Source organism: Acartia tonsa, chromosome 1 (genome assembly GCF_053477335.1).
Source record: "Acartia tonsa isolate MP-2025a chromosome 1, ASM5347733v1, whole genome shotgun sequence".
NCBI lineage: Eukaryota > Metazoa > Arthropoda > Copepoda > Calanoida > Acartiidae > Acartia > Acartia tonsa.
Genome location: NC_137260.1, coordinates 38,072,033 through 38,085,217, shown reverse-complemented (window position 1 = coordinate 38,085,217; position 13,185 = coordinate 38,072,033). Strand labels below are relative to the sequence as shown.

General features: G+C 33.0%; 1 protein-coding gene across 7 annotated transcripts; it reads right to left on the bottom strand.

Annotated features, from left to right (window-relative positions):
* Nucleotides 1–931: 931 nt before the first annotated feature.
* On the bottom strand, nucleotides 932–13,126 carry LOC145318825 (protein Aster-B-like). Of its 7 annotated transcripts, none has more exons than XR_013879541.1 (21): nucleotides 12,997–13,126; nucleotides 12,749–12,825; nucleotides 12,320–12,525; nucleotides 12,025–12,205; nucleotides 11,686–11,858; nucleotides 10,888–11,030; nucleotides 10,308–10,459; nucleotides 9,922–10,053; nucleotides 9,598–9,680; nucleotides 9,175–9,270; nucleotides 7,884–8,122; nucleotides 7,233–7,453; nucleotides 5,933–6,023; nucleotides 5,551–5,642; nucleotides 4,168–4,558; nucleotides 3,357–3,503; nucleotides 2,765–2,940; nucleotides 2,373–2,514; nucleotides 1,603–1,707; nucleotides 1,150–1,198; nucleotides 932–1,006 (listed from the first exon to the last, which is right to left on the bottom strand). XR_013879541.1 is itself a non-coding variant. In XM_080160480.1 (21 exons), the coding sequence occupies exons 1-19, from the start codon at nucleotides 13,094–13,096 to the stop codon at nucleotides 1,604–1,606; spliced, it is 2,946 nt and encodes a 981-aa protein (XP_080016606.1). In that variant the 5' UTR covers nucleotides 13,097–13,126; the 3' UTR covers nucleotides 932–1,006; nucleotides 1,157–1,198; nucleotide 1,603. The 7 variants fall into 7 exon arrangements, 5 of the variants coding, with proteins under 5 accessions (XP_080016606.1, XP_080016593.1, XP_080016618.1 ...); XM_080160480.1 differs by having other exon boundaries at nucleotides 1,157–1,198; XM_080160467.1 differs by having other exon boundaries at nucleotides 932–1,198.
* Between the last annotated feature and the right edge of the window lie 59 nt (nucleotides 13,127–13,185).

The window sequence follows — 13,185 nt, the reverse complement described above, 5'->3', positions numbered from 1 at the left end:
TTAGTTTTTCTCAGAAAAGTGTGTCCTAGATGGATGCCAATAATGTTTATTATTATTAGGCCTAGCAAGTTTTACAACTTTATATTTATTGGAAAAGCACAAAGTTGCTGTCCAAAATGGGCACAATGTTGCTATGCGCTGTTTTATATATTTTTGATGCAGAAATCTCTTCCACTGCTGCAACAGTGTATCTTTCAACTATATTTAAGCGCTTGGCGAGTTCTACAACTTTGTTTTACTTAGTCAAATCTGAAAAACTGCTCCTTCAATGTCTAGTTAAAACCCTAATTGGCTCTGTTTAACAGTTAATAACGGTCAAAACAGCAGGTATATTTTTATTGATTCTGTTAGGTCTTGTTGGCATTCAAGGAATGTATAGTCTAAGGTGTGTTAGACACTTTTTACTGTGCACTAAAACTTGTTTTGAACAAAATTTGGTATTAGTTATTAAGAAAATTATTGAAAAGAAAGTGACAAAAGTAATTTGCATTTTTGGAGATCTTATAGAACAGCTAGGATTTCGGGAAAGATATTTTTGGAATTGGGGGACAAAAATGTATCAGGAAATGAAAAAAACTGAACGCGCATGTTTTTTTAAATAAACTTTTTATCCAGGACAGGGGTGTTTTACTATAATTGCACATATCATATCAGATGTGTTAGTGAATTCAGATCATTATTATGCAAATAAAGTTTAGAAAAAAACCTAAAATATTGTTTGTAACAATATTTAACTAAAATATAAACCAAAGAACAATATCATATAACTTATTGCATAGTTTACCTTTATAACTCAAAAGAAGTTTATTTTCTGACATTCACTTAATGATCTACATGAATTAAAATTACTAAACTAAAATATCATAATTGTGGTCTAAAATAAGATGAAATAATGTTATAACTAAACAAATAATATTCTAAAAATTGACTATTTCTTTTGAGTATCTAATTCTATTTGTAATTGACTGCAAAGGTAAGAAGTTGTTGAAATACATAACTGTAGATTCTTTACAAAGGTGTGCATTTACTACCGCATATTTATCGCATTCTCAAATCATTTCAAATTAAAATCCAACCCATAAATTTTGTGCCTTTTTGTAAATATGAAACACTATGAAGATGTGATAATATGCGTCTGTGAATTGACACCATTTACGACGTTTATGAGATTTTTTTATTAGGGGTTATCAATTTATTCCTAGGGAAAATAAACAGATATTCAGTGATTTTAATTATGTAAAGTTCGGTTTATGTTTTGCCTTGAAGGTTTTAAGGTGATGAATGATGATGGATGAAAGGCACTCATTGCAACTTTTTATAATCGTCTGCAAGCTTAATGGATTATGAGACTTCGAAGCTTGGTGCTAATTGACCGAGTTACTGTGATTAGAGTCTAGGTTCAAGTTACTATGTGGTAACTCGACATTCTTGCAACTTTCCCCCCGGTTGTGTTAGATTCCCTTGAACGTGAAGCATAGGGTGGCCCTAAACTAAAGTGTCTCGTCCTACTCCATGGTTGATTAGGTCCAAACACTAAAAAATAGTTGCCATACACACAAGTTACTTAAATTAATTGATTAAAATCGCTGAACATCTGCTTACGTCATGTTTGTTTAAAATAATACATAAGGGTCATTTTCAAGTCATAAATATAAAATAATATAAATAGAAATGAAATAACAATTAAACATTTAATAAATATATTCTTCAAATAAATGTCATAGATTATAACATTTTAACACAGATTTAACCAGAATAAATGTTAACTTGTGACTAGTCTTGATAAAACTTACATTTAGCGGTAGTGCCATTAAATTGCAAGTGGACTACACATACAGCCCCCCCCCCCCTCCATTTTAATGCTATTTATATTTTTATATGTTGAGTAATTTTCAGGAGTGCCACAAAGAGTTGTAGCTTCCAATTGGTGGGTAGATAAGGTCCACTCTCATTGTATGTGAATGTATCAATAATTTTTTACAGTATGACTTCAAACCCGATTGATATCCGCTGGATAAAAACCAGTACTCTGTCATACTGAAAAATAATTTTAATATCCACGGAAAGCTGTCTATAATACGATGGATAAATAACTATTATCAAGCCTAAAAAGCAAAATTTTCTTTTATATTTAACACTTATATCATCATATCATTGATAGGAAGATTTTTACTGACTGGTTAAATTAAAACCGGTTTCTGACTTTATAATAATTAAAAAATATACACATTTTTTAAACATTAGTCTTAATGGTAAGGGAAAGCACCTTTAAAATAAAAATAAGGTCAGGATATATCATTTTCAGAAATAAATATTACCAAATATTTAGAATCTTATTCGTGAAAAATAAACAATAAAATGTTATAATTCCTCATTGGCATCTGAATTGCTATATTGATGATCACTTGGAGTATTTAGTTGCTGCTCCTGCTGTTCATGAAATAGTTCTTGTTGATTATGAATGTGATCTTCCACAGCTTGTTGATGCAGAAAATGTTTTAACAGCTTCCTATTGATGTTTAAGTTCAAAACTGTTCTGATTATTTTCAAATAATACAATAAGTTTATTAGCGCATCTACTCTATAAATAGGTTTTGTCTTTACGTCGATGTCGCGTCCGTTTCACTTTTCTGAAAGTTTTCCAACATCCTGTTTCAAAATAAATCATTAGGGTTAAAAAAAAACTTTCAAGTAAAAAGTCTTACAACCTATCCCAAACAATATTTTCATTGGAATTATTGAAATTTTGAACAAAATCCCTATTAGTATCTGCTTGAAAAGTTCTGCTAAACACGGACATAGCATTTTCTGTCTGTTTGAGAAGCTCAGCCGCTGACTTAACGGCTTGTTGCCACGCCTCCAGATCCTTTGCATGTTGGTGTTCTTGTTTCCGTATTAGGTTTAGCCAGTCTGCATTACTTTTAGGTAGCTCCATCGGTCCTAATAAAAAAAAAAGATTATCGCCATTTAAAGCTAGTTTGATAATTAAACAACTTTTAGTACCATTCTATGACAGAGATTAAATAGTCATCCTAACAAATGTTTAATTTAAAAACAATGCATGATTATACTGTACAATAATTTGTACATTTTTTGTGTCTAAAATAATTAGGTATTACATAATAGTTAGCAAAAAAAATTAACGGCAAAATTAACATTACATACATAGGTAAGAAAAGGTTCGGTACCAACCTTCTTTTCACCTTTTTGTCCCCCCCCCCCCCACACATATTTTTTTTTGTTTTTTCTCCCATTGAGGGACAAAAATGGAAAAAAATGTTTTCAGGACTGATTATTTTTTCCTCCTACCACATATTTTTTTCTCCCAACCCCTTATCACTGTTTTATGAAGAAACCTGTAATCTCATCAATTCTATATCTATCATAGAGGTCAATCTTGTTAACAACTTGTTGTTCCAGGGTCCAGAATTTGTACAGCAACATCATGTTCAACAAACAAAACATAATCAGAAAACATAACAAAATAACATTCATCCCTCCTGCGAATTGACGGACATTATAAAATTTCTAATAACTTCTTTATTTATAACTAGAGGCTACGCCCCTAGAAGCCTCTAGGGGCACTTGAGGAGGAGAGAATCGAATTTTATTACCCAATATCTCATTTTAGATTTTAATAGAAAACTTTTTAAAAATTTGGAGGGCGAAATTTTTTTTTTTTGGGGGGGGGTGTCACACCCTCCAAGAAAACCTTCATGGGACCTATGAGAGGCTACCCTGTTAAGGAGAACCCGATAGGTTCAGCGGTTATCGAGATCCTTCGGTACAAACATAGACAAACACACAGACAAACAAACATCCTGTTACTTTATTATAAGGATTATAAGGATAAGTAACTGCGCCGCTTGCATCTAGGGGCTTTGTATTCGGATAATGAAGGAGGAATCAAAAAACAGGCAAAACAATCTCCACTTATATGTAGAGATAGAATCATAGAACAGCCTAAAACCATCTGGGACCTATTTGAAGCCTCCCTTAATTTGAGAAATCATAAAGTTCAGTAGTAAGCGAGAGCTTAACTACAAACAAGAAAACCTAGGTTGATAATTATTTTATTTGACGAAATAGTCTTTATGCTTTATCATAAGTTATTTAGATGTATAATTAAAAATAAATGCACTAAAAGAATTATAAAATCCATCCCTGAACTTCCATTGCCGCCGCCATAATGTGATCCCGCCGACTGCTCTTGATATGTATAAGTTGGCGGGCGAAGAACAGTAAACTTGCTAGCACCACTACCGCTCAAACAACCCGCCGACTCAGTCACACTAATCTTTCTCGCCCGCTGTTTACGAGTCTTCTTTTTAATCGCCGCCGCATTTGGTATTTCTCCGCCACTTCCGCCGCACACACTGTCTTGTTTAGTGATTAGAATGGAGGCAACTTCGCGTTCGAGGGCGCTTGAAAGGGCGGTGAAGTGTTCATCAATGCCGGCCCAAACATTCTTGTCTATGAATGATTTGATGATGCCCCAGGGAGATTTCTTGTATTTGATATCACAGAGAACTGTTAGGCGACACTCGTTTTCATTTACCTAAACATTAAACAATATTGAAAGTACAAAGTAATAGGTAAGTATGTTTTCTATGCGTTTAAAGCAAAACTCTATATAACATTCCTTGGTATTAGGTATTCACTATACTGGCTTTTTCCTTTCCTTTTTTATTTAAACAAATGCCTCAAATATATATAGGCTTTTTTAAATAATGTTTGTTTCCACGTAATAATTTTTTTTTACACAATTATCCTAATATAAAAGTAACAGGACCGGTGTCTGTCTGTCAATGTGTTTGTTTTGAAGGATCTCGTTAACCGTTGAACCGTTATGTTCTCCCTTATAGGTCCTGGAAAGATTTATAACTATTTTGGGGTAGGGTAAAAACACCCTTCCAAGAGAACTAAAAATTAAATGTGGGGGTCGACTTCCCCTCCCCCCAACTCAAGAGCCTCTAGAGGCGTAGCCGCTAGTATAAAATAGATGAATGATTTACGTCAACAACGAAAAATAGATAGTTACGTAATGTTTTTTATTTGTGAAAAATTCAAGTGTTTCTTTTGAATAATGATAAAATTGTAATGAAAAGGTATTGTATTCAGAATGAGTAATAATTTGACTTTTTAATTGAGTAATAAATACAATTTTTATAATTATTTTAAAATTAATTGGAAATAAGAACGAGGGAGCGATTGTGTGCATCTGCATTTTACTTTAGGTTAGGTTACATTGGGTTGGGTATATTCCATAGGGTGTATGCACCCGAATGGATAGGTCAACGGAGGTATAGGCCTTGCAAAATAAGTCATAACGAAAGAAAACTAGACACGTTATTACTTATTGGCAATCTATTTTTAAAAATAGGGAAGGGATTCGATGTTCGATTGCAATTTGCACCTTGAGGTAAAGCTACGTAGATTATACTTTTTAGTAAAGGATGTTTGCAAGGACTAGACATGATTTTCTTGTCATGCATTAATAACTACTACCTAACAGACACTCTTTCACTTAAAAAATACGGATTATCTTACCTTAACAATGCAATAATGAGATAGAACAGAAAAGTATTCAGCATAAGGTATGTCCGCATTCGTGGTTTCTACGTCAACATTGTAGATATGTCCTGATATTTTAATATGATTGCTTTAGATCCCATATTATTATGTGTATTCTAATTAAGAATCACATTAGAAATAATCTTTAAATAATACTAACCCTGAGAAAATGTTTTATTTCAATGTTGAAAAGAAGTAAAAACTATATGCCTTCTTTCAAAAAGGTATAAAAAGGATTCAGTTGTATAATTGATAGTAATACATACAAATATTTGACTATTAGGTATCACAAGAAAGAAAAAAACCTAATATATAAATCTTAAGTTCATAGCAAAAATATTTGTAAAAGCAACTATGCCTGGGACAGAGTTGGCACGCATTGTTTGTACTTCCGTAGCCCGTGATGTTCGAGGTCCCATGGCATGGTTCAGATTCAGTGTAAATTCCACCTGAAATGTTTAAAAAGTATAATGTATACGGACGAGATGCATCTTTATCACTACAAGGATTGTTTCTGAGATCTGTTTTATTAATACATTCAGAAAATGTTTCTAGCGCTATTCAGAAATGCTCTCTTGTTTAGATAATCAAAAGAACCTTCAACTGACTATCAAAAGCTTCGAGAAAGTCAAAGTCAAATAAATGGATAATATATCAATAAGTCACGAAACCTTTACAAAGACTCACAAAGCCAATCTACAAATGAGAGCAGAGTTGTGGATCCGCATTGATTGTATGCGGATCCGGATCCTCAAAATTTGGTCATTACGGATCCGGATCCGACTCCGGATCCTTGACGATAAAAATAAAATCACCAAATTTTTCAAAAAATATTTGTTCCTTAATCTCGAAGTCAAAAATACTTTTAATTTTTTAGTCTGAACCTAAACCTTAAAGATTGGCTCTCATCACGAGAATGTCTTTGTAAGTGACTATTTTATATAAATTTAGGTAGATTTTTCCATTTTTTTCGTATTTTTTTGAGTCCAAGGATCCGGATCCGCATTTTTTTGCGGATACGGATCTGGATCCTTGGACTCAAATAAGTGCGGATCCTTGCGGAACCGGATCCGGATCCACAACTCTGAATGAGAGACCCACAAAACTTACAGACTTAGGATTTATCTTATTTATTTGTCTCTTGGATGTATAAACTGATGGATTATGGAGATCTCAAATATGTTGATGCTTTCAGAACAATATTTTTTTAAATGACCGGATGAGTTTTTGTCTTATTTATGGTGGAACAGTGAGAAAAATCAGATATTAAAAATCAGCAGGGGTGTATATTCTGAACAAGACTCATTTTGTTTTCCCTGCTGCAAAATTTTTATTTTTTTACCCCTCCTAGTTCTTTCCAGCCAGGAAGGAAAAAAAATGGAAAAATATTTTTAGATATCTTTATTTTATTAACATTATTATACCCCCTCCCACATATTCTTTGAGTTTTTTTTATCACCAAGAAGGGGAGAAAAATGGAAAAAGGTGTTTTCAGTTCTCTTAATTTTTACATCCCCCCCCCCCCCACCACACATTTTCAATCCCCCCCCCCTTTAGCATTGTAAACCATGCAAAATATTCACCCCTGATATTAAAAGATCAGGTCTATTTTTTAATGTCAATATTACGATTTTAAGGGAAAATAAGATATTTGTTACCTTTCTAAACTTTTCATCAGAAGTTTCGCTTTGTTGCCAGGGACACTGCACAATATCAAAAGTTTTCCGTTCAGCTTGGAAATCGTAGAAAAACTTGGAGTTGGTGAACAAGAGTGTAAACAAATCATCAATATTGATTGTAAAGTTGGTATTTAAGACTTCCTTGGCCACTTTGGTTTGTCTCCATGCTTCGTACGTTAGAATGTCTGTACTTACAATACCTAACAACAATCACTTATTAAAATATTATTTTAATATTATGGGATACCTTTAAGTTATAACGTAAATATAAAAAATAAAGAATAATTCTCATACTGAAATATCTATACATTGTTCTGTCTTTTATCAAAGTCATGAGTCATAAATATTTCTTTATCCGATTAAGAAAAATACCTAAAGTTGTTAAAATTACCGAAAGCACAGTATGGCAAAAAATAAAATGAAGTATTTGATCATGTTAAAATAAACATATATCTTCATATTTTTCTATTAATATTTGTGAACATAAAATAAGTTTGTAGAATTTTTTTATTCCTATTGTGTTTCATAGCGAAAATGAAAAGGAGGTTGTGCGATAATATGCTGATGAAATGTGATCTATGAGTCTCTAACTTTTAATAAAGTTTAGAAAGATTAAATAAAGATAGTTGCCTGGTCTAAGGCTTGGGCTATTCATAACAATTCCAGCTTTGGAACCCCGCGGCTTTATCAACTGAACTTGCTGAGTTTCTGACTCTGAATTATCTGACATATCGGTGGGTAAGCTCTCGGATTTCTTGGACATGGCCCGCAGGGGTTTATCCCCTATTGTATCTGGCAAGAAAGATCCTTCGTTGACGGCAAGCTTGTTTTCTTCATTCTCCTCCTCAATATTGCTGTAAAGACGCCCCCTACAGAATTTTAATTCACTTAGTAAATAAATATAAGGAGGGGGGGGGGGGGGCAGGGGGTTAATGCAACCATTTCGTAATCAATGAGTAAATGGCACTAAGAATTCGAATTTCGATCTGAAATTTTGCATAAATATTCCTTGTTTGGTCTATTTTCCCTAAATCGAACAAAAAGTTGGAAAGTAACGGATAACGGCTCAGTCGTTTTACCATTTTTTTTTGCTATCTTAAGAGCAAATTAGTCGCGAAACCTATCTCCACATAATACTTTTTGTCGCTCAAAAACCTTATCAAACGGTTCTAGCCGGTAGCTGTTGGTACTAGAAATTTAAAAAATGGTTATTGCTATTATTTAACATGAATTAAACCAAAAATATGGTTTAAAAAGTAAATTCCTACGTAATTAATGATGAATTTGCACTGAAATTAGGCATAAAACGGCTAAACGGCTGAGCCGCCAGCCGTTACTTTTCCAACTTTTTGTTCGATTTAGGGAAAATAGACCCACCAAGGATTACTCATGAAAAATTTCAGATAATATAAGAAAAATTAAATATTTCACCAAAAGAAACAAACATATAAAATGATGAAATAATCACCTACATTTTTGCTTGTATATTTATGATCTTCATTTAGACACTGATCAATGATAAATAAAGTGGAGTGTTTGTCTGGTTTAAGTCAAGTAAATTCTAGATCATAGGACAATTCTATCCAGACACAACCAAGTTATTCCATTTGTTTGGACAAAAGTTGGATTTGACCAAACAAATCTAATGATACTTGATAATCCAACATAGGTTTAATGTAGCGTAGCTAGGCTAGAATTACCTTAAAATTCAAATTTTTATAACCATGTTATCTTATTTGTTGGCTCAAAAGCTTTGGGTACTTTTCACATTTCTAATTGATTGATTCCAAACTAATAGTGTCCAAACGTTTCAACAAATTATCTTAATCTACAGATGTTCTAATTTTGTTCAATTTTCTATTTTTAATATCTCTAGCAAATCTACATTTTTAAAACATTACTCGCATCATACTCTACCTACCTTGGTTGTGGGTCAAGCCCATCAAATGATTGATTGCTACCACCGTCATTACTGGCATCATACTCGACATCACTTGTTTTACCACTGCTGTTAGCTCTAATCAATATTATGCATTATAATATGTGTCTGTTGAAATAAAAGGTAGAGGAAGGTCCAGGTAAGGTACTTATTTTGGTTGGAGCTACAGATATTAAAAAAAGCTGGTCCGATTGGTTTATGATTTTCAGGTAAGCCTTGCTTACCCTTATGCATAGCCCCTAGACTAGGGTTAAGTTGTATAAGATAAAAATAGTCAATTGGCAATGACTCATTTTAAAAGTTCATTAAAATGAAAGTTAAATATTTCATACAAAACATCATTAAAAAAAATCACAATACAAGAAAGAGTTTCAGGTGAAGTACAAAATAGTAATGCATTTTTACCTGGTATCCCCATATTGAGCCTGGGCCCAACTCCATAGATCCGCCTCGGTGGCGGGACAGTCCATCAGGGCGTTCTGCCACACCTCAAAAATAAAATCAACGTATAAAACTCTTCTTTTACTTTAGATAGAGGGTACAATGGTGTGGGAAGCTTCTCTTTTGGTTGTAGATTAATTCAACAGTAAATTCTCTTCTATCCCTCCAAAGTTTAAGTATTTAAATTGTTTATTTTAAAAGATTCTACTTAATCTTCCAAGGGCATATGTATATTAGTAACTCTTGTTTAAATCCGATGATAGTAAAAATGTTTGTATGTTTGTTTACCTTGAACAAAGTGACATGCGCCTTGTCCCTGACTGTAAAGGAACAGAAAAACAGTTTTTCATTTCTGGTGCAGATTTGTATGGCGTTGGGTATAACCAGAGCCGTCTTCTCTTTGGTCATTGCAGATACATCCTTAATAATGTAATATTTAATAATGTTTTAATTTACTAAGGGGAGGGGATGCGAAGCTACTTTTATTAGTAGTCAAGTATAAGGACCTGGATTCTGAAACAATTCTAAATGAAAATATCCACACAACCAACATCCTTCTTCTCCCACCTTTGCTAAATTACAGCCCCTACAAGTAACATGCTGCACTCCTATATGACTTTTTATAGGATTATTAAAAATAAAATGGAGGAGAATAAAAATACAAATTCAAATACCTTCCATTTAACTGTAACAGCCGTTTCCCACTTCCAAAGGTTTGCATAGAAGCAGAGAAAGTTCGTGGTGACATACATTCTGCCATGAACTAGGATTTCTTTCTGGAGGGCACAAGAATAATCACCAAGTAGAAGCTCTGTTACAGGTAGACCTAAGAGGAAATTCAACTCGGTAAATTTACAAAAGTTAATATTTGTTACCTAAAATAAGTCAATGTTTATTATACTAATAAAAATCAGAAATATAAAGCGACCAGGCAACATAATCTAAACCCTGTTTGTTAAATGAGTAATAAGTAAAGGGCATTATTACAAAATTAACTCTCAATGGGATTTGGTCATTTTATTTACACAACTTTATTAAACTTTAGACAAATAGATAGAATTTAGAATAAAATATGTCTTTATCATTTATTTAATAGAAGCCTAGGTAGCATATGTATTATGTATAGACAAAAATTGTAATCTGCTTTAATTATTTTCTCTTGTTCGTCTGTACAGACATTTGGATTTTAATCATGTTTTCTACACTAATTTTACTTTTGAATCTTTTTTAAATATGTAAATAAAAATACTTTACCTGGAAAATTTTTCCTTAAATCCTCGCACTTCGAAGTATAGGTGGGATTTAGTGCGTTATTTATCCAAGATTTTCGTTTTGTTCTTTTATCCGAGGCACTATTATTAGATGATGCAATACTAAATTCAGAAATATATCCTCCTATGTTATGCATACGAATTACACACGCACATTTTACTCATTGAAGCATTGCTACTCATCAATAGTGGTAGGTCTGTTTGTCTTATTAGGCTTAAGGTTTATTTAGACCAGTAGGCTATTTTCCTACTTTCCTTACTTCTTCGAATAAAACGCTCCTAGATGCTGGGAGCGCAGCCAATAGTAGATTATTTCTTGTGTACGAGTATGTTTACAGCTTTGCTAAGTGTCATGCTTGTGCCAGAAGAAACTGTCTAGACTGATTAAATAACCTTCTCCTAGTAAACGACGACCGGGGACTAAAATATCTACATTTACAGAGAAGCGAAAAAAAATTTAAGTTGATTAGGTAATGTATTTATAATGCAAGTATAAATGCACTACAAAAATTAGAAGACAAAAAAACTCTGAACATTGTGTCACCATAGATAATTATAACTTTTTGACTACTGCTTTAGATGATGTCATGCTTGTTAAAAAAGTATTTGACAATAAATATAGTAAAAATGTGTAATCCTTTGATTTAAACTTCCTTTTTGTTGTGTAATGCTGTATGCATTTAATTTCAACGCACGAAACTTAAAACAGGCGTCCAATTTACAAACACATAACATTAGAAAATAAAATAATATACATTATGATTTTGTGTGTAATTTTCCTGCAGAAAACTTGCCACTATGTGATCTCTTGAAGCTCATAGAGGGCGTGGCTATTGGAGATGTTCGGGTGGAGGGAGGTGACCTTCCCAAGCCACTGGTTCCACTTTGGTCTATTGGTGTAGAACCCAGTGGTGGTGACTTTTCCTGCAACGGCGAGGAAGGTAAACTGGAAACCTGAAGAAAAAACATTCTTTTCTGTAATTCATTATAAGAAGCACGCTCAGACAAAGAAACTAAGTAATTTCTCATATGCTATACAGACATTCTTTTTAAAATTTTTTTGCTTAGGTAACTTATTGTAGAAAAATTATCCATATTTTTTATTGAAATAGGTACTTACCTGATGTTTTTTAGAGGATGAATAATTTATTCCAATTGCAGTTGATGAATGTAGAGCATTAGCATCAAACGCCAAAATAGTATCCTCTAGACCCGTGATTGCTACTTGAGATCTGTCTTCCTTGGAAGATATCTTCTTCCTGTCAGATTCATTCTTCTTTGGTGATTTAGACTGGGAGGACCTACAATTTGATAATCTTTACTTCAGATGTCATAATTAAATTTGTTTGCATTATGTTAATTAATACATTAGTTCGAAATAACTTTTATAATATCTATCTACTTTGTTTTCTTACCTTGATATGTCAGAACTTCTCCGTCCCTGAAGTTTCGAGGATTTTTTGCTAGCATCACTTTCTAGCGCTTGCTTGCAGCTTGACAGCCCACCACTGCTTTGATCAGATGATTTGCTAGCCGCCCCTGGAGGTGAGATGCGACCTGAGGACCTACTACTGCTGTGACTGCTTGTGTTTAAGCTTGATTGACAGGAATTTGACGTGTTCTGAATAATGTAAGGAACATAAAATAAATGTTGCAGAAATCTTTTAATAGGGGTATATATTTTCAAACAAGTTAAAATTCTTTCGGGAATTATAGATACCTTACACCCTAGCACTGATTAAATGTTGAATCATACGTTTGTCAAAAATATGTAAGAGGTAACAACACACACGACTCATACTTTTACTTTATGAATATCATATGATTCCAAATAAAATGATTACCTGGTCATGACTAGATTTTCTCGGCTGTTCTGTTGTCTCCTGGGCAGAAGTTGACAAACCTTCCATCTCTCTCACTTCTAAAACAAGTGAGTATTGTTAGTATAGTCAAAAATAAAATCATGAGAATATTCATTTATTTTATACCTTTACAGTTGACATATCATATCACATGAAACATTACTAAACAGTTGCATAAAAATGCTGATCTTTTAATATTTAACAAAAAAAATGCAGATTTACTGTTTTACCTGGGATAAAATACTCCTCCTGATCCTGAACAATAACATTCAGGTTCTGACCTCCGTCCTCTTCGTCAGAAATCCCATTCATTCTCACAAGCTTTTTCATCAACACATTTTTTCTAATAAGGTGTAACAAAAATTAATGTAAAAGACAATAATATACAAAGTTTATTGGGAAAGAAACAATTTTATTAT

What these genes read in the sequence shown, in the direction of transcription:
- LOC145318825 (XM_080160467.1), bottom strand. Translation starts at nt 13,096, where the DNA reads ATGAAAAAGCTTGTGAGAATGAATGGGATTTCTGACGAAGAGGACGGA. An exon ending in GAAAATCTAGTCATGACCAG is followed by an intron (nt 12,526 to 12,748) that starts GTAATCATTTTA and finishes TACATTATTCAG; the next exon opens with AACACGTCAAATTCCTGTCA. An exon ending in TAGAATTGATGAGATTACAG is followed by an intron (nt 2,941 to 3,356) that starts GTTTCTTCATAA and finishes TTTTTTTATTAG; the next exon opens with GACCGATGGAGCTACCTAAA.